This window comes from Diorhabda sublineata, chromosome 5 (assembly GCF_026230105.1).
Source record: "Diorhabda sublineata isolate icDioSubl1.1 chromosome 5, icDioSubl1.1, whole genome shotgun sequence".
Classification (NCBI taxonomy): domain Eukaryota; kingdom Metazoa; phylum Arthropoda; class Insecta; order Coleoptera; family Chrysomelidae; genus Diorhabda; species Diorhabda sublineata.
In genome coordinates, this window is record NC_079478.1 from 36467891 (window position 1) to 36488110 (window position 20220).

Genomic DNA, 20220 nt, shown 5'->3' on the forward strand with positions numbered 1-20220 from the left:
TTTATCGTAAGCCCCCTGTATTTAATTAAAGAAAACCAAACTTTTGAACAATCTAACTAGTTTTTTTCGAATGATCTTTATAACAATAGTCAAAATGCCAGTAAATAGCTGAATATAAATAATTTTTTGATGTATGAATACAGGGTGAGGTTAAAAAATAAAACGTCTCTATAAAAAATCGATTAAAACCTCATTTTTTATTATTATTATATATTTTAGGATCCACAAGTCTGCGACTGTAACCGAAATTTTCGATTTGGATTCATATAACCTTACAATTGAACGAAAAAAATTGTTTATATCGTAAGCCCCCCGTAGATAACACAAGAAAAAACAACTTACCTTCTTTTTGCTCAATTTCCTTTATAAAGATAGTTGATTTGTCAGTAAACGGCTGAATCAGCATAATTCTTTTAAATGTGATTACAGGGTGAAGTCAAAAAATAAAACGTCTCTATAAAAAATCCATTAAATTCTGATTTTTTATTATTATTATATATTTTAAGATCCACAAGTCTGCGACTGTAACCGAAATTTTCGATTTGGATTCATATAACCTTACAATTGAACGAAAAAATTTTTTATATCGTAAGCCCCCTGTATATAACACAAGAAAAAACAACTTACCTTCTTTTTGCTCAATTTCCTTTATAAAGATAGTTGATTTGTCAGTAAACGGCTGAATCAGCATAATTCTTTTAAATGTGATTACAGGGTGAAGTCAAAAAATAAAACGTCTCTATAAAAAATCGATTAAATTCTCATTTTTTATTATCACTATATATTTTAGGATCCACAAGTCTGCGACTGTAACTGAAATTTTCGATTTGGATTCATATAACCTTACAATTGAAAGAAAAAATTTTTTATATCGTAAGCCCCCTGTATATAACACAAGAAAAAAACAACTTACCTTCTTTTTGCTCAATTTCCTTTATAAAAATAGTTTATTTGTCAGTAAACGGCTGAATCAGCATAATTCTTTTAAATGTGATTACAGGGTGAAGTCAAAAAATAAAACGTCTCTATAAAAAATCCATTAAATTCTGATTTTTTATTATTATTATATATTTTAAGATCCACAAGTCTGCGACTGTAACCGAAATTTTCGATTTGGATTCATATAACCTTACAATTGAACGAAAAAATTTTTTATATCGTAAGCCCCCTGTATATAACACAAGAAAAAAAACTTACCTTCTTTTTTCTCAATTTCCTTTATAAAGATAATTGATTTGTCAGTAAAGGGCTGAATCAGCATAATTCTTTTAAATGTGATTACAGGGTGAAGTCAAAAAATAAAACGTCTCTATAAAAAATCCATTAAATTCTCATTTTTTATTATTATTATATATTATTAGATCCATAAGGCTACAACTGTAAGTGAAATTTACATTTTGAGTTTATGTGACCTTTCAATGGAAAGAAAAAATTCGTTATTATCGTAAGCCCCCTGTAGCTAATTGGGGAAACAATTTTCAACCTCCTATTTATTTTTTTTTTAATTTTCTTTATAGTAATAATTACAATATCAGTCTATATATGAAAAAAAATTTTTTGGATTTTGAATACAGGGTGGAGCCAAATAATAAAAATTTCCTCATAAAAATGAAAAAAATCTCGCTCCTCCTTATTATTATGTTATATTAGGTCCATAATGCTGCAACTATAATTGAAATTTACGATTCGGATCTATGTTATCTTGCAATAGAATGAAAAAATTGTTCTTATCAAAAGCCCCCTGTAGAAAACAGAAAAAAAATCTTTTAAACCTTTTGCTTTCTAGTTTCTTTTTGATATTTCCTTTATAAAAATAGTTGTAATTTCAGTAAATAGCTGAATAGAAATAATTTTTTGATATTTGAATACAGAATGAAATAAAAAAATAAAATTTCGTTCAATTTAAAAAACTGTATTTCAACTTTAAATACCCACCTTTCTGGGATCTTCAAGCTTTGGATCACCCGAAAATATCCAATTGTTACGGGGATACCTCGAAAAATGAGCAAAAAACATTTAATTTTTTAATTTTATTTATACAAAATTTTCAACAGTTCATCATTGTAAGAAGGAAACATTGATACAAGATAAAAAAAAACCGGATCATCAACAACAAAAATTAGGTGTTTACATTGAAATAAAAAATAAAACTATAGATTTACCTATTTTTTTCTATCTTATTAGACTGTTTCGATTAAAAAGAAAACCATGCATCCCGCCATAAATAAACAATAAGAAAAATCTCATTCGTCGGGTGTATGCCAAGCGATTCTTTCCTCGTAAAATTTAATAACCACTTGGGGGCACTTTATGTTGGCCTCCTTCGCATACACCAAATCTGTGTCGTCGCTACCTTTCCATTTCATCAGAAACATCAATTGACCCGTCGTATCGGACGCTCCTATAATCTTTTCGGCGTCTAAGCCCTTTTCGAAGGCAGATTTCTCCTTTTTATTCCCTTTCTTGTCTTTCACATCGATTTTTTTCGATTTCTTAGGCTCATCCTCGTCCGAATCTTCCACTTTCTTTTTCTTCTCGTCCTCTTTCTTCACCTTTGATTTTTCATCTTCTCTTTTCTTCTTGGATTTTTCTTCGTCATCCGAATCGTCAGATGGAGTTTTCCTCGATTTAGGTCCGCTTTTCCGTTTGGGTTTCTTCTTTTTTTCCTCTTCAGAATCGGAGTCCTTTTCTTTCTTTTTCAATTTCTTTCTTTTTTCCTCTTCTGAGTCTGAATCCTTTTTCTTCTGTTTTTTCTTTTTGTCTTCTTCTGAGTCTGAATTCTTGAGTGATTTTTTTTTGGATTTTGATTCGTCGTCGGATTCATCTACTTTGGTTTTTTTGATCGCCGGTTCGTCGTCGGAATCCGGTGAAAGGGATCTACCTTTCTTTTTCTAAAGAGATAAAAATTTCTTGAAAAAAACATGAGAGGGAAGATAACGCAGATTACGGCAATTGAATTTCATAAAAACAGCTTGCAGACATGAAAACAAATTCTTAATCTTAGATCGTTTAAAAATTGATTATTATGACAAAAAAAATGAAATAACAAATAAAATTGGACAGTATTTCCTAAAAATAATCTCGAAACTTGCAAAACTGACCTTAGAAACAAATTAAATTGAGAAATTCACTTACTTTTTTGTCTTTATCTTTTGATGTCGATGTATTGGATTCTATGGAAGAAGTGGAATTTTCTCTGGACCGTTTTTTATCCTTGGAAAGAGCTTTCTTAGCTTTCCGGTTTTTTTCGAATTCAGCGATAAGTTCGGGACAATCCAAATTGTCCTCCGGTTCCCACGTATTATCGTCTTCGGAATAACCTTTCCATTTTAAAAAATATTCTACTTTACCATCTACTACCCTCCTGTCAATTATCTTCTCCACCGAATATTCTTCTTCACTTTCGCTCTCTTCTACCCTCTTTTTCCCCATTTTTCGACTAAAAGTTTAATAAATAACTGGGTATCAATGATGAAACTGATAATACAATATTAATGAATGTAAGCTTGCTCGACCGGTTTTCGAGCTATCCAAAACAATGCACGATTTTTACTTTTTTGTAATGTAAAAATAGAATTTGATATTTTACTTACCAATATCGTAAAACAAATATAAACTCACAATTTCACCTTTCTATACGACATGCAATAATGACGCTAGAATAGAAGTAAAATGGCGCCAATCTAAATGTTAGTTCGGCAAAAGGAACTTCAAACCTATTTGAAAAAAGATTCACTGTTCGTTGTTACTTTGGTAACGTTATCCATTAACCAACGAATCTCATTGGGTAACTTAGTAAATTGACGTATGACAAATTCAAAATTAACGAATCACGATGTAGGATCAACTATATTTCGTTTAGGTATCTTACACTGGTGTAAATTTTCAAAATTCATAGACAAACGTATAATATGTCAATCTTTAGGTTGGTTAAAATGATTTTTAGTTGTACGTCATTGATCAAGTTGAAGAGACGCTAAGCTAATATTAGGTATTTAATAATATTCTAATTTTATTTAATTTACATCGATAAAACTAGTTTAGTGATTAATAATTGGATTAAATCATCCAATGGGTGCTCCAGTACAAAATAGAGGTAATAAAAGAGGAACAGGGAATCAAAGAGGCAGAGGCGGAAAAGTTCGTGGCCAAGGGCGGTCGTTTAATGGACAACAGCAACCGCCATTCGGTAATCCAGGTATGATGCGTCCGCGAGGTGGATTTCGAGGAGGTATTAGGCCGCCACCCGGGCCCCCAGTACGTGGTGGACGACCGCCTATGAGAGGCGGAAGACCGATACCGCCACCACCAAGAATGATGGGACCTATGATGCACCCAATGAGGCCGCCACCACCAGGGATGCGACCTCCCCATCCAGGTATTTAATAATAATTTAATTTTGAGGTTAATTAATCATATTAAATATTCTTTATTTACTTTTTTTATATAGTTAAATATTATCACGTGTTGTACAGGGTTATTCATTATTCATTTTTCGGACGTTTACTTATTTCATCTCTGTTTTATATAGATATAAAGGTAAATAGGGGATAGTTGTAATAAATTGAAATAGTTTACAATGAGGAAAACCAAGTACGAATATTATTTTTAATTTTGTGTCTACTACAATGTTTTCATTATGAGACCTTTTCTGTATGGATTTATCGGTTTTAAAATCTTCTGGCATGGTATTTATATTATAGTTCCAATGTTTTTATGTAAAATTTCCACGTAGAATAGGAAAAGTTTCAAAATTCGATACCCTACAGGTATGAGACCGCCGCCTCCGATGATGATGATGGGTCCAATGCCGCCACCGGTGAGAGGCGGCATGTTTCGAGGAGGAATGCGAGGAAGGGGAAAGTTTCCCATGGTACCTATGGGTCCAAACAATTTCCGAGGCGTAAATAAAAAAAGCAAGATCATCAAAAAACCCACGAAACCGCTAGTAAATTTGGATTTAAACAAATCGTTTGTCACTGAAGCGATTAAAAGCGAATTCGCCAAAAAAGAGGAACTATTAACGACGGCGAAAAATTCACAGAAGAAAGAGGATTGGTCGAAATACAGGGAACAGAGGGAGAAATGTACAAAAATGTACGAAGATGCGGAAAAAGCGTCCGGCGGGCAGGAGGAGGTGCGTATCCCTCAACTTTTGCCGGAAACTAATTTCACGCGAATAACGGCACCTATCGATTATACAGCAGACATCCATTTATAGGTATTTCGCATTAAATCTCATTATAATGTTTATTTCAGCATTTCTCCACTATGTGGGTGAAGTTACTTGTCCTTTTTGAGCAATTATCCAAAGTACCGCTGGTGGAGGCCGTTAAACCGTCTTCTAACTTCCTTAAAACAGATGATTTTGTACATTAGAACCTACAAATTTTATAAAATCAACTGTTGCGTTAGTTAGAATACAGTTTTTCTTAACAATATTCGTGGGAAACGTCAATTTCGAACTTCCCATAAATTATTTTGTATGTACATTGATATTAGTGCAGTCAAATATGGAAAGATTTTGGAAAACGTTACACAAAATCATCGATATTTACTTTATTATGTAATAAAATGTTTATATAACAAAGATTTATGTAACTGCTACTATATCCATAGTTAAAAATACACTATTTGGTCCTTTGAGCCGATGCACTGAAGGCTCGAAGGACTAAATGGTGTATTTTGTGAGTTGGTAAATTTGTAATAAACAAAAATGACGAAAACTGACTGTAATGATGATATTTTAACACGCAGACTATTTCCCTCCAAATTTTCACCCCCAATGCTCCCAAATTTTCATTTACTTGGTTTTCCCATGGTCCAATTTCCATTGGTTTCCACTGTTATGACTTACCAGGGTTGAACGATAATATATATTTGTATCATCTCAGGAACTGTCCTTTTATGTACTTTTTTTCTTCTTTTTCTTCTTTCCTCTATTCCTATTAAAATTTTGTACGTTTTTCCAAACTATATCAGTCAATTCACTTCTTCTTTTTTATAATGAATCGATTATCTCGAACATTCCCGCGTGTTCTTGGACTGGACTATATACAGATGACTGTGTAAAGGTAAATAACATAAGAAAGAAGAATAACCTAACCTACCAAAGAATTCAACAAAACACTTTGTTATACAAATATTTTTGACTAGTTACAACAATTTTTAATGACCTTGAACAATTGACTTCCATATAAGATTGCTATTGGATAATTATTGAATCTTTGATTGTATACAGAATGTCTCGGAAAATTGAAAATCTCTAAAATACGTATTTTCGATAATTGCAGCGACGCCTTTTCGAAGAAAAAACATCCTCGATTATATATTTTTATTAAAAAAAAAATTAACTACAGGATGTATTTCTTTCGATAGGCCATTTTCGTTTTTATTTAATATTTGAATGATTTTCAAATATTGAATATTGTAATTTAATAGTACAAATCAATTTCGCTGCTTTTTCCGAAATTTTAATCATTTATATACGAGGTATGTTCGTAAAGTTTAAAAAAAAAATCTTACGGTTTGTTATTCACGTTGACGATTATATACGAGGGAGGATCCAAAAATTGATTTTTGACAGTTTCAATGACACATAAAATAATTCAACTATCTGATGCAGTGTTGCCACTTTTTGGCGAAAGTCTCGAACGGGAATTCGTCGGATGCGGTGTTGCCGGTTCGTTTTACGAATACACCTCGTTATCGTTATTAATAACCGAAAATGAAAAGTAGCGAAATTGAAATTTGGAATAAAGGAACGACGAAAACTGCTTTGAAACGGAAATTAATGTTATACGGAACGTCAGCGGTTGCTGTACTTTCTAAAACGATTGGATATCTTTACAGGACGGTAGCAAAACGTCAGCCGAAACAGAGATGAACAAAATATCTGAAAATCAGCCCGATGGGCAACAATTAGTCACGTCTCAGATTGTATCCGAGACTTCGGTATCAGAAGTGACTCCGGATTGAGTTCGGGCCCTACAAATTTATTTCTCTTTTAACAAATCATTTTTAACAGGCCAAAATACTTAAACAAACAAACAAAAAAACTGATATTGTATTCGATTTAAAGTTTTGCTGTAATTTTAATTTGTTTATTTTGTTTTCTTTTTTGTCCGTGGATTCTTTTATGATTGTATAGTGATATAGTAAAAAAAATGAACCTGTTTGCTTGCTAAAAGCAACATTCGACACATAGTCCAGTGAAAAGTTGTATAGACCTAGCAATTATCAAGGTCGTTGGCAGATGCATACGGGAGGGGATTGTTAAAAGCTTAAAACCACATTTGGGGGGAAAAGGCGGTGAAATCGTCGCGAATATTGTTGAATGGGAACTTACCGCGGGGGAAATTCGATATCTAGGGAAAAGGGGCGGTGAAATCGTCGCGAAAATGTGTAATTGAAAAGTTACCGCGAGGGAAATTCGCCATATTGGAAAAAAAGCGGTGGAATCGGCGCGTATATTGTTGAATGCGAACTTACCGCGAGGGAAATTCGCCATATTGGAAAAAAAGCGGTGGAATCGGCGCGAATATTGTTGAATGCGAACTTACCGCGGGGGAAATTCGATATATAGGGAAAAAAGGCGGTGAAATCGCCGCGAAAATGTGTAATTGAAAAGTTACCGCGAGGGAAATTCGCCATATTGGAAAAAAAGCGGTGGAATCGGCGCGTATATTGTTGAATGCGAACTTACCGCGAGGGAAATTCGCCATATTGGAAAAAAAGCGGTGGAATCGGTGCGAATATTGTTGAATGCGAACTTACCGCGGGGGAAATTCGATATATAGGGAAAAAAGGCGGTGAAATCGTCGCGAAAATGTGTAATTGAAAAGTTACCGCGAGGGAAATTCGCCATATTGGAAAAAAGCGGTGGGATCGGCGCGAAAATTGATGAATGCGAACTTACCGCGGGGGAAATTCGATATCTAGGAAAGAAAAGCGGTGAAATCGCCGCGGTAATGTATAAATGAAAAGTTACCGCGGCTCAAAATCTACCCTTGCTACCCTTGGGGAAAATTCGTCATTTTGAATAAAGTTGGAAAACCGTTTTTGTGAATTAACAATAAAACTATTCATCGCGTAAAAAAATTGTCAAATTGTTTTTTGTAGGAAATTTTATTCTCTACAAATTTGGTCTTTTGAATTTTTTTCGTAAACTTGAAAAAAAAACGAAGTTATTAACAAAAAATGACAAAAATGGAAGGAACGAATTTTATCGTTTTTCGATGATAACTTTGTTATTTTCAATTTTACGAAAAAAATTCAAAAGACCAAATTTGTAGAGAATAAAATTTCCTACAAAAAAACAATTGAACATTTTTTTTGCGCGGGGGTAGTTTCATGTTATTTTGCAATAAACTGTTTAATCCCTTTTTCACGATAGCGGATTTTCCCCAAGGGTTGCAACGCGCAAAAGCTTCCCAAACCATCCCTTATGCATCAGAAAACAATTGCAGACTTTGATAAATGTGAGGTTATGGCATATTTTTGCAACTTTTCAATGGACTATCACTAGTTTGCCGACAGTTGCATATATATATATATATATATACATATATTTATTTTATGTTTAAAATGAGCACCTTTTTTAAATTATGGACTAAGTACCATCTGTGTAATAATTTAGTATCTAATAAAAAAATTTATTAAACTTTATTAACATTTTTTTAATTTAATTTTCTGTCAACTCAAAAATAGTGTGTCGGTTTTTTTTCCTGGGCTAGTTAAACGTAAAAAAAATTGGCTACAAAAAAATTTCCAAAAACCTCCACAGGTTCAATTAAAATTAATTTTTTTCATTAAAAATAATTTTATTTAAAGTACGATCATTTTTATAAATAATTTATTCGCTTATGAAGTGAAAATTATTTTGAAAAATAAATACTGTTTTCCAAAATGCATGGAATTTACTTCTACGTTATCGACCCCTTTTTTCTAATTCGTAAAATTTTCGGAAATACTGCCCTGTTTATGATCATAACCATAACACGTTTTTTATATAGTAGAATTTACTCGGAGTGTAGTTTCAGAAAAGTAAACCCCCCGATTTCGCCCAAATTTTTACTAAAGCTTGTTCTAGATTAGATAAAATAATCTTATAAAGGATTTTTATCTGAAAAGTTTCGTTTGCCCCCCAGCCCCCTTCAAAAATATAACAATTTTACCAAATATCTCCGAAAATATTTATTTTAGAAAAAAAAGTTTCGGACAAAAATTGAAGATCATAAAAAGATCTATCAAAAAGGTTTTATAAGTATTTCACGTAAATTTATTTTTTTGGTGGTTACGGCCCAAAATATCTGGAAAGTATTTATCTCGATTATTTTTTTATATTTAGGGTCATATCAGCCGAACGAATAGGTTTACGATAAAAATGTTTATAACCTTTTTTGTAGAGCTTTTTTTGAGCTTGATTTTTCGTTCGAAACTTTTTTTTCCAAAATCAATATTTTCGGAAATTTTTAATATAATAGTTATAGGTGGGTGGGGGGCAAACGAAAATTCTTTTAATACCTCCGAAAATATTTATTTTAGAAAAAAAAGTTTCGGACAAAAATTGAAGATCATAAAAAGATCTATCAAAAAGGTTTTATAAGTATTTCACGTAAATTTATTTTTTTGGTGGTTACGGCCCAAAATATCTGGAAAGTATTTATCTCGATTATTTTTTTATATTTAGGGTCATATCAGCCGAACGAATAGGTTTACGATAAAAATGTTTATAACCTTTTTTGTAGAGCTTTTTTTGAGCTTGATTTTTCGTTCGAAACTTTTTTTTCCAAAATCAATATTTTCGGAAATTTTTAATATAATAGTTATAGGTGGGTGGGGGGCAAACGAAAATTCTTTTAATACCTCCGAAAATATTTATTTTAGAAAAAAAAGTTTCGGACAAAAATTGAAGATCATAAAAAGATCTATCAAAAAGGTTTTATAAGTATTTCACGTAAATTTATTTTTTTGGTGGTTACGGCCCAAAATATCTGGAAAGTATTTATCTCGATTATTTTTTTATATTTAGGGTCATATCAGCCGAACGAATAGGTTTACGATAAAAATGTTTATAACCTTTTTTGTAGAGCTTTTTATGAGCTTAATTTTTCGTTCGAAACTTTTTTTTCCAAAATCAATATTTTCGGAAATTTTTAATATAGTTATAGGTGGGTGGGGGCAAACGAAAATTCTTTTAATATCTCCGAAAATATTTATTTTACAAAAAAAAGTTTCGGACGAAAATTGAAGATCATAAAAAGATCTATCAAAAAGGTTTTATAAGTATTTCACGTAAATTTATTTTTTTGGTGGTTACGGCCCAAAATAACTTGGTCGATTCGACACCTGGCGAGGTATTTTGGGTTATAACGGCCAAACTAATAACTTTACATAAAAAATGGATAAAACCTTTTTTGTAGAGCTTTTTATGACCTTAATTTTTCGTTCGAAACTTTTTTTTCCAAAATCAATATTTTCGGAAAATTTTAATATAATAGTTATAGGTGGGTGGGGGGCAAACGAAAATTCTTTTAATACCTCCGAAAATATTTATTTTAGAAAAAAAAGTTTCGGACAAAAATTGAAGATCATAAAAAGATCTAACAAAAAGGCTTTATAAGTATTTCACGTAAATTTATTTTTTTGGTGGTTACGGCCCAAAATAACTTGGTCGATTCGACACCTGGCGAGGTATTTTGGGTTATAACGGCCAAACTAATAACTTTACATAAAAAATGGATAAAACCTTTTTTGTAGAGCTTTTTATGACCTTAATTTTTCGTTCGAAACTTTTTTTTCCAAAATCAATATTTTCGGAAAATTTTAATATAATAGTTATAGGTGGGTGGGGGGCAAACGAAAATTCTTTTAATACCTCCGAAAATATTTATTTTAGAAAAAAAAGTTTCGGACAAAAATTGAAGATCATAAAAAGATCTAACAAAAAGGCTTTATAAGTATTTCACGTAAATTTATTTTTTTGGTGGTTACGGCCCAAAATAACTTGGTCGATTCGACACCTGGCGAGGTATTTTGGGTTATAACGGCCAAACTAATAACTTTACATAAAAAATGGGTAAAGCCTTTTTTGTAGAGCTTTTTATGACCTTTATTTTTTGTTTAAAACTTTTTTCTCTAATATTAATATTTTTAGAGATATTCAGTAAAACTTTGAAGGGGAATGGAGGCTAAACAAAACTTTGTCGGTAAAAATATTTTTGGGGGTTATCTTACTAATTAATTAAAAGTTATGGCAAAAATTTCGAAAAAATCTTTTTTTGTACCCCATTTATCCCCAATGTCCGGTTTTATAAACTTTTTATTTCGATGACCATAGAGATAGATGTGACGTTTAACACGTGATGTAAACAAAGAACAGGACCGGTCTAGTATGAATTCTTCGTGCGATAAAATTAGATAAAAAATAATTATTAAAACGGTTTACGATGATAACGTCTCGTAGGTTCCTTTAACTATTTTTTTCCAAAAAAATTCACCCAACGGTTAGAAATTTAATCAAACTGAATTTTTCCTCGGTTTTTTTACAAAAAAATTTCGTAGCAAGTTCATTACCTTTTTCAAAATATTTATAATTTGTTCCTTAATCGAGCTGCAGTTTCTCCAATTGAAGGTCAGTCATTTAGAAAAAAAAATTCGTCGCGATATTTTTTTTTTGATGATTAGCAAAAAATATTATTCTTTGGAAAAAATCAATTCTCGTATGTGTATTTGGTGAAAAACAAGCAGATATTCGGACTTGGTGTTACTCATTGTAAACCGTTTGTTTTATATTAAAATACGAGGGGATTTGGAAAAGTTTTACGCAAATTCTTAACACATTTTGGTAAAGAACAAACACTTTTGTGGGCCCCCGTATATCTAACCATTATTATCGCTCAAAAATCAACCCCATCCGACTCCCTGTGATTACTTTCTATTTCCAAAGCGATTTTAGATATTTTTTTAACATTTTTTTTATTTTACCATTTTAACAAACTTCATCGATAAAACCGTCACTAATTTTTGCTCCACAAAATATTCCAGTCAATTTTTATCGAAATTCGTCATTACATTTTCAATTAATTCAATCCCAACCACAATTTTTTGTATACGAGGGTTGCTACTTAAGTTTTTGGATTGAAAATTAAACTTTATTTTCGATATAATTCGGTTTTTGGATCCGTATTTGTACATTTGCATTTTCCATTATTATCAATTTCGTATTGCCATTTATTAATTATTATAAAATGACCGATATTTAATTGAAATTTAATGCAATTATGAAAACAATTCATTTTTCTCATTAATTCGGCTTTTTTTTGGATAAAATATATTCAAAAGTATTTTTTTTCATCATATTTCCAACCAGTCCGACCCTGCACTTTGCTTGCATTAATCGATATTTCCAACGAATAATGTAAACAAAGAACAGTGCCGGATTAATTCGGTTTTTTTGGATAAAATGTATTCAAAAATATTTTTTTTCATCGTATTTCCAAGCAGTCCGACCCTGCACTTTGTTTACATTAATCGATATTTCCAACGAATAATGTAAACAAAGAACAGTGCCGGATTAATTCGGTTTTTTGGGATAAAATGTATTCAAAAATATTTTTTTTCATCGTATTTCCAACCAGTCCGACCCTGCACTTTGTTTACATTAATCGATATTTCCAACGAATAATGTAAACAAAGAACAGTGCCGGATTAATTCGGTTTTTTTGGATAAAATGTATTCAAAAAAATTTTTTTTCATCATATTTCCAACCAGTCCGACCCTGCACTTTGTTTACATTAATCGATATTTCCACCGAATAATGTAAACAAAGAACAGTGACGGATTAGTTCATAAAATATATTCAAAATTATCTCTATTATATTTCGAACCAGTCCAACCCTGCACTTTGTTTACATTAATCGATATCCACATATCCACTTCAGCGTTGCCATATCTCAAAACTTCAGTACAATCCTCGTATATTTAGTAACTATGATGAAATTAAACGTTATTTACAGAAAATTTTTTCGAAAATATCTCTAATTAATAAAAAAATTACTTTGAATTGTTTATTGAGATGAATATTTTGAATAAAAATTGAAAAAGGAATTTTTAAAAAAAAATTACGATCTATTTAATAAATTTTTCGTTTTAATTATAATCAGATTTTTGAAAATTACAAAAAAAATTCGTACTAAATAAGAATTCTAATAAAACAAAAATGAAACTTGAATCTTTTGGGTAGAACAATTATTATACAGTGTGCGGTAAAAATTAGTCTTTATTTTCGAAATAATTCGGTTTTTGGATTTATTAATTATTATAAAATGACCTATATTTAATTGAAATTTAATTAAAATTTAATGCATTTATGAAAACAATTCATTTTTCTCAGTGTATATTGAAAAATTAATTATTAGAACACACTAAAATCATATGTTCTCTCGGTAAATACGAAATTTGCCACTAAATTTTGAATAAACTGCTCAGGAAAAATATAAACGTGATAAACGCCTTGTTTATAAACCTAAAAACAATAATAGAACGATACATGGCCGGTAGGGGGATTCCTATTTGCATAATATGAAGATTTACATCGTATTTTCCACATTACTAAGCGAAATTAAGTTTTAAATTACAAACGAGTTTCGTATGTCATTTTTTCTACGACTTTGAGTATTTCGTCAAAACGAATAACTTCGGTTGAATTATAAGACTGATTCGGGTCAATGTACGCATATTCGGTTACGAAAAATAGTTTTTTATATCGAAAAATCATATACAGGGTTGTAAAATTGTGTTATAACGAGGTTAAGTTGATCCTGATTATATTATTTCGACGTCGTATTCATGAATCCACGTTTCGTCGCATTTAATCAAAGTAGGGTCTTCAACTAATTTTTTTTCGACGCCATTTTTTCCAAGAATGTGGCTAGTCGATTAATCGACATTTCGGACGGCTTTTTGAGCATCATTTTTCGAGGTTAAGTGGATTTTTCTTGTCGAGATGGCGCTCGAACGTCACATAAACAACAATTGGCGAGTTTAGGATGGGAATTGCGGTCGAATTCGATCATACGACGTGGTCATCGTATAGACAGATCCGTACTTTAATATCCGTGTTAATATTTCGATTCCGGAAGTGACTTCAAACCGGCCATGATTCGTTTCGTAAATAAAACGACGTTATACATATCCCTTGACGAATGTGTATAGTGTTTTTCCTCAAGTGGGATTTAATCAAGTGCAGTAGCCTTTTTTGGAAATAACGAAAGAAAAAAAAAAGTGATTTTGTTATACAATCATTGGAGAGTTTTCCACATCAGACCTCACACAGAGAAACTGTTGTTTCTAAGGAAATTTCCAGTAAGTTCACTCTTGAGTTTTAACATCTTCAGTTTTATTCAAATACTCTGGACATTTTTCAAAGTAGTTTTACCAAAAATTTAAAAAAAAAAAAAGAAAAAAACGTCACGACACCTTCGTCCGCTTTTATGTTTCTATAATAATTTTTTTTCCAATTTTTTCGTTTTTTATTTTCAAATTTATGCTTGCGCGAATGTTTTTACTGCCGACTCGAATGAGTTTCGCGAAATGTTCACGTGACGAGACTTGTTCGATTCGAAGCGAAAACGTCCACGCTAAAAATGACGATCGTTATTCAAATATTTCTCCTCGCCGTGTAGGTTGTAACCGTTCTTATCCAGAATATCGTCTGGAAGAAGGAAAAACTAACGTCGATCGGGAGGAAATGCGTTTTTGTTGCGAACCTTGCGACAGAGATTTCGTATCGAAATTTCAATACGACAGACACGTGTCGCGACACAGAACGTGCAATTTGGACGGTTGCAAATTTACGGCGCACGAAAAAATCGTGGAAAAACACGTCGCCATGCAACACGCTTCCGGTTTATACGACAAAATTAGGAATATAAATACGCCGGAAGAGATAGCTAAATGGGTGGAGGAAAGGAAGAGGCGTTATCCCAATAAGGAGAATGTGTTGAAGAGACGGGAGAAGCAAGAACAGATGTTGAAACGCGGAGAGAGAATTAAGAAAAACGATAACCGTTTCGGAAGGAATAAATTTAGATGTAAGTATATTTAATTATCGTATTTCGAACCAGTCCGATCCTGCACTTTGTTTACATTAATCGATATATCCACCGAATAATGTAAACAAAGAACAGTGCCGGATTAATTCGGTTTTTTTTTAGATAAAATATAATCAAAAGTATTTTTTTGCATCATATTTCGAACCGGTCCGACCCTGCACTTTGTTTACATTAATCGATATTTCCACCGAATAATGTAAACAAAGAACAGTGCCGGATTAATTCGGTTTTTTTTGATAAAATGTATTCAAAAATATTTTTTTTCATCATATTTCCAAACAGTCCGACCCTGCACTTTGTTTACATTAATCGATATTTCCAACGAATAATGTAAACAAAGAACAGTGCCGGATTAATTCAGTTTTTTTTGATAAAATATATTCAAAATATTTTTATCATATTTCGAACCGGTCCGACTCTGTACTTTATTTACATTAATCGATATTTCCAACGAATAATGTAAACAAAGAACAGTGCCGGATTAATTCAGTTTTTTTTGATAAAATATATTCAAAATATTTTTATCATATTTCGAACCGGTCCGACTCTGTACTTTATTTACATTAATCGATATTTCCACCGAATAATGTAAACAAAGAACAGTGCCGGATTAATTCAGTTTTTTTTGATAAAATATATTCAAAATATTTTTATCATATTTCGAACCGGTCCGACTCTGTACTTTATTTACATTAATCGATATTTCCACCGAATAATGTAAACAAAGAACAGTGCCGGATTAATTCAGTTTTTTTTGATAAAATATATTCAAAATATTTTTATCATATTTCGAACCGGTCCGACTCTGTACTTTATTTACATTAATCGATATTTCCACCGAATAATGTAAACAAAGAACAGTGCCGGATTAATTCAGTTTTTTTTGATAAAATATATTCAAAATATTTTTATCATATTTCGAACCGGTCCGACTCTGTACTTTATTTACATTAATCGATATTTCCACCGAATAATGTAAACAAAGAACAGTGCCGGATTAATTCGGTTTTTTTTTAGATAAAATATAATCAAAAGTATTTTTTTGCATCATATTTCCAACCAGTCCGACCCTGCACTTTGTTTACATTAATCGATATTTCCAACGAATAATGTAAACAAAGAACAGTGCCGGATTAATTCGGTTTTTTTTTAGATAAAATATATTCAAAAGTATCTTTTTTATCATATTTCGAACCAGTCCGACCCTGCACTTTGTTTACATTAATCGATATTTCCACCGAATAATGTAAACAAAGAACAGTGCCGGATTAATTCGGTTTTTTTTTAGATAAAATATAATCAAAAGTATTTTTTTGCATCATATTTCCAACCAGTCCGACCCTGCACTTTGTTTACATTAATCGATATTTCCAACGAATAATGTAAACAAAGAACAGTGCCGGATTAATTCGGTTTTTTTTTAGATAAAATATATTCAAAAGTATTTTTTTTCATCATATTTCGAACCAGTCCGACCCTGCACTTTGTTTACATTAATCGATATTTCCACCGAATAATGTAAACAAAGAACAGTGCCGGATTAATTCGGTTTTTTTTTAGATAAAATATAATCAAAAGTATTTTTTTGCATCATATTTCCAACCAGTCCGACCCTGCACTTTGTTTACATTAATCGATATTTCCAACGAATAATGTAAACAAAGAACAGTGCCGGATTAATTCAGTTTTTTTTGATAAAATATATTCAAAATATTTTTATCATATTTCGAACCGGTCCGACTCTGTACTTTATTTACATTAATCGATATTTCCACCGAATAATGTAAACAAAGAACAGTGCCGGATTAATTCGGTTTTTTTTTTAGATAAAATATATTCAAAAGTATCTTTTTTATCATATTTCGAACCAGTCCGACCCTGCACTTTGTTTACATTAATCGATATTTCCACCGAATAATGTAAACAAATTACAGTGCCGGATTAATTCGGTTTTTTTTAGATAAAATATATTCAAAAGTATTTTTTTTCATCATATTTCGAACCGGTCCGACCCTGCACTTTGTTTACATTAATCGACATTTCCACCGAATAATGTAAACAAATTACAGTGCCGGATTAATTCGGTTTTTTTTTTTTAGATAAAATATAATCAAAAGTATTTTTTTTCATCATATTTCGAACCGGTCCGACCCTGCACTTTGTTTACATTAATCGATATTTCCACGGAATAATGTAAACAAAGAACAGTGCCGGATTAGTTCGTAAAATATATTCAAAATTATCTTTTTCATCATATTTCCAACCAGTCCGACCCTGCACTTTGTTTACATTAATCGATATTTCCAACGAATAATGTAAACAAAGAACAGTGCCGGATTAATTCGGTTTTTTTGGATAAAATGCATTCAAAAATATTTTTTTTCATCGTATTTCCAAGCAGTCCGACCCTGCACTTTGTTTACATTAATCGATATTTCCAACGAATAATGTAAACAAAGAACAGTGCCGGATTAATTCGGTTTTTTTGGATAAAATGTATTCAAAAATATTTTTTTTCATCATATTTCCAAACAGTCCGACCCTGCACTTTGTTTACATTAATCGATATTTCCAACGAATAATGTAAACAAAGAACAGTGCCGGATTAATTCGGTTTTTTTGGATAAAATGTATTCAAAAATATTTTTTTTCATCGTATTTCCAAGCAGTCCGACCCTGCACTTTGTTTACATTAATCGATATTTCCAACGAATAATGTAAACAAAGAACAGTGCCGGATTAATTCGGTTTTTTTGGATAAAATGTATTCAAAAATATTTTTTTTCATCATATTTCCAAACAGTCCGACCCTGCACTTTGTTTACATTAATCGATATTTCCAACGAATAATGTAAACAAAGAACAGTGCCGGATTAATTCGGTTTTTTTGGATAAAATGTATTCAAAAATATTTTTTTTCATCGTATTTCCAACCAGTCCGTCCCTGCACTTTGTTTACATTAATCGATATTTCCACCGAATAATGTAAACAAAGAACAGTGCCGGATTAATTCGGTTTTTTTTTAGATAAAATATAATCAAAAGTATTTTTTTGCATCATATTTCGAACCGGTCCGACCCTGCACTTTGTTTACATTAATCGATATTTCCAACGAATAATGTAAACAAAGAACAGTGCCGGATTAATTCGGTTTTTTTGGATAAAATGTATTCAAAAATATTTTTTTTCATCGTATTTCCAAGCAGTCCGACCCTGCACTTTGTTTACATTAATCGATATTTCCAACGAATAATGTAAACAAAGAACAGTGCCGGATTAATTCGGTTTTTTTGGATAAAATGTATTCAAAAATATTTTTTTTCATCATATTTCCAAACAGTCCGACCCTGCACTTTGTTTACATTAATCGATATTTCCAACGAATAATGTAAACAAAGAACAGTGCCGGATTAATTCGGTTTTTTTGGATAAAATGTATTCAAAAATATTTTTTTTCATCGTATTTCCAACCAGTCCGTCCCTGCACTTTGTTTACATTAATCGATATTTCCACCGAATAATGTAAACAAAGAACAGTGCCGGATTAATTCGGTTTTTTTTTAGATAAAATATAATCAAAAGTATTTTTTTGCATCATATTTCGAACCGGTCCGACCCTGCACTTTGTTTACATTAATCGATATTTCCACCGAATAATGTAACAAATTACAGTTCCGGATTAATTCGGTTTTTTTTTAGATAAAATATAATCAAAAGTATTTTTTTTTCATCATATTTCGAACCGGTCCGACCCTGCACTTTGTTTACATTAATCGATATTTCCACCGAATAATGTAAACAAATTACAGTGCCGGATTAATTCGGTTTTTTTTTAGATAAAATATATTCAAAAGTATTTTTTTGCATCATATTTCGAACCGGTCCGACCCTGCACTTTCTTTACATTAATCGATATTTCCACCGAATAATGTAAACAAATTACAGTGCCGGATTAATTCGGTTTTTTTTTTAGATAAAATATATTCAAAAGTATCTTTTTTATCATATTTCGAACCAGTTCGACCCTGTTCTTTGTTTACATCAATTGATAATTCCACAGAATTATCTAAACGAAGAGCAGGGTCGGACTGGTTCGGGAAATAATGATTAACATACATTTAAATTCATTTTTCTCCAATTCGACACTGTTCTTTGTTTACATCACTCCGAGGACAGGGTCGAAATAGCTCGGATGTTGTCGTGAAAATTTTTTTTAATTATTTGACATTTTCCAGTTTCGAAAATAGTAAACAGCAAAGTACCTCCGAAAAAGAAGATGAAACGTCCTTTCGTTAAAGAAACTAAACCGGTTTCTTTGATAAACGAAAAATGCGATTGGAATGGTAGGATGTATCCATTTAAAGGTACCACCACGATGGAACCTGAAAGCGATAAAGTACCCAGCGATTACGAAGACGAAGAATGGATAAATAAACCACCTAAAAACGTAGGAATCAAGTTGAATAACGCATTGGGGGCTCTAATCGGGGCTTACATGAGCGGAAGTGATACGGAAGACGAAAAACCAACAGAAGTGGTTAACGAAAAGAAAAATGACGAAGGGGAACCGCCTCCGGAAGTACAGGAAACTGTGGTGACTAAAGCTGAAGTTGTACCGGGACGCCGGAAACGGAAGAGACAGAGACCTCTGACTAAAAAACGACCAGATGTTAAAAGTGCTGGTGCTAAAGACGGTTTGAGTTATAAATTTAAAAAGCGGAAAGTGACGTTGCTGGAAAAACTTCTGGAAAATGAAATTAGACACGAGAGGAACGTTTTGTTACAGTGTGTTCGATATGTAGTGGAAAATAAATTTTTTGTCAAGGAAAACGAAACTTGTTGAGAGCTTCAGTAAAATACTTCTATTTTATTTGTGTTTTATTGTTAAAATTCCCCAAGACACTTTTCAGGTTCGTTTGGATACATTTCTAACTAGTTTTTTAAAAAAATCTAATTCGACATATTTGTTTGTAAGAATACAAGAAAAATAAAAAAAAAATATTCTATGGTAGAGCAGTTTCAAATCATCCTGTATAACTTCTAAAATAACCGAAATTTCGATCAAATATTCAATCTTGAAAAAATTATACATTAATTAAATA

General features: G+C 31.6%; 2 protein-coding genes across 4 annotated transcripts; one reads left to right on the top strand and one right to left on the bottom strand.

Moving 5' to 3' along the window:
* Positions 1-1321: 1321 nt before the first annotated feature.
* Positions 1322-3772, bottom strand: LOC130443948 (chromobox protein homolog 5-like). Its single transcript, XM_056778858.1, has 3 exons — positions 3594-3772; positions 3136-3439; positions 1322-2891 (listed from the first exon to the last, which is right to left on the bottom strand). Exons 2-3 carry the CDS (start codon positions 3430-3432, stop codon positions 2244-2246), a joined length of 945 nt encoding a protein of 314 aa, XP_056634836.1. The 5' UTR covers positions 3433-3439; positions 3594-3772; the 3' UTR covers positions 1322-2243.
* Positions 3773-3944: 172 nt separating this feature from the next.
* On the top strand, positions 3945-19988 carry LOC130444291 (FMR1-interacting protein NUFIP1). 3 transcript variants are annotated; one of them, XM_056779364.1, is made up of 4 exons: positions 3945-3991; positions 4085-4378; positions 14689-15096; positions 19354-19988. In XM_056779364.1, exons 2-4 carry the CDS (start codon positions 4201-4203, stop codon positions 19959-19961), a joined length of 1194 nt encoding a protein of 397 aa, XP_056635342.1. In that variant the 5' UTR covers positions 3945-3991; positions 4085-4200; the 3' UTR covers positions 19962-19988. The 3 variants fall into 3 exon arrangements, with proteins under 3 accessions (XP_056635342.1, XP_056635341.1, XP_056635343.1); XM_056779363.1 differs by having other exon boundaries at positions 3945-4378; XM_056779365.1 differs by lacking the exons at positions 3945-3991; positions 4085-4378 and adding an exon at positions 4936-5137.
* Positions 19989-20220: the final 232 nt, after the last annotated feature.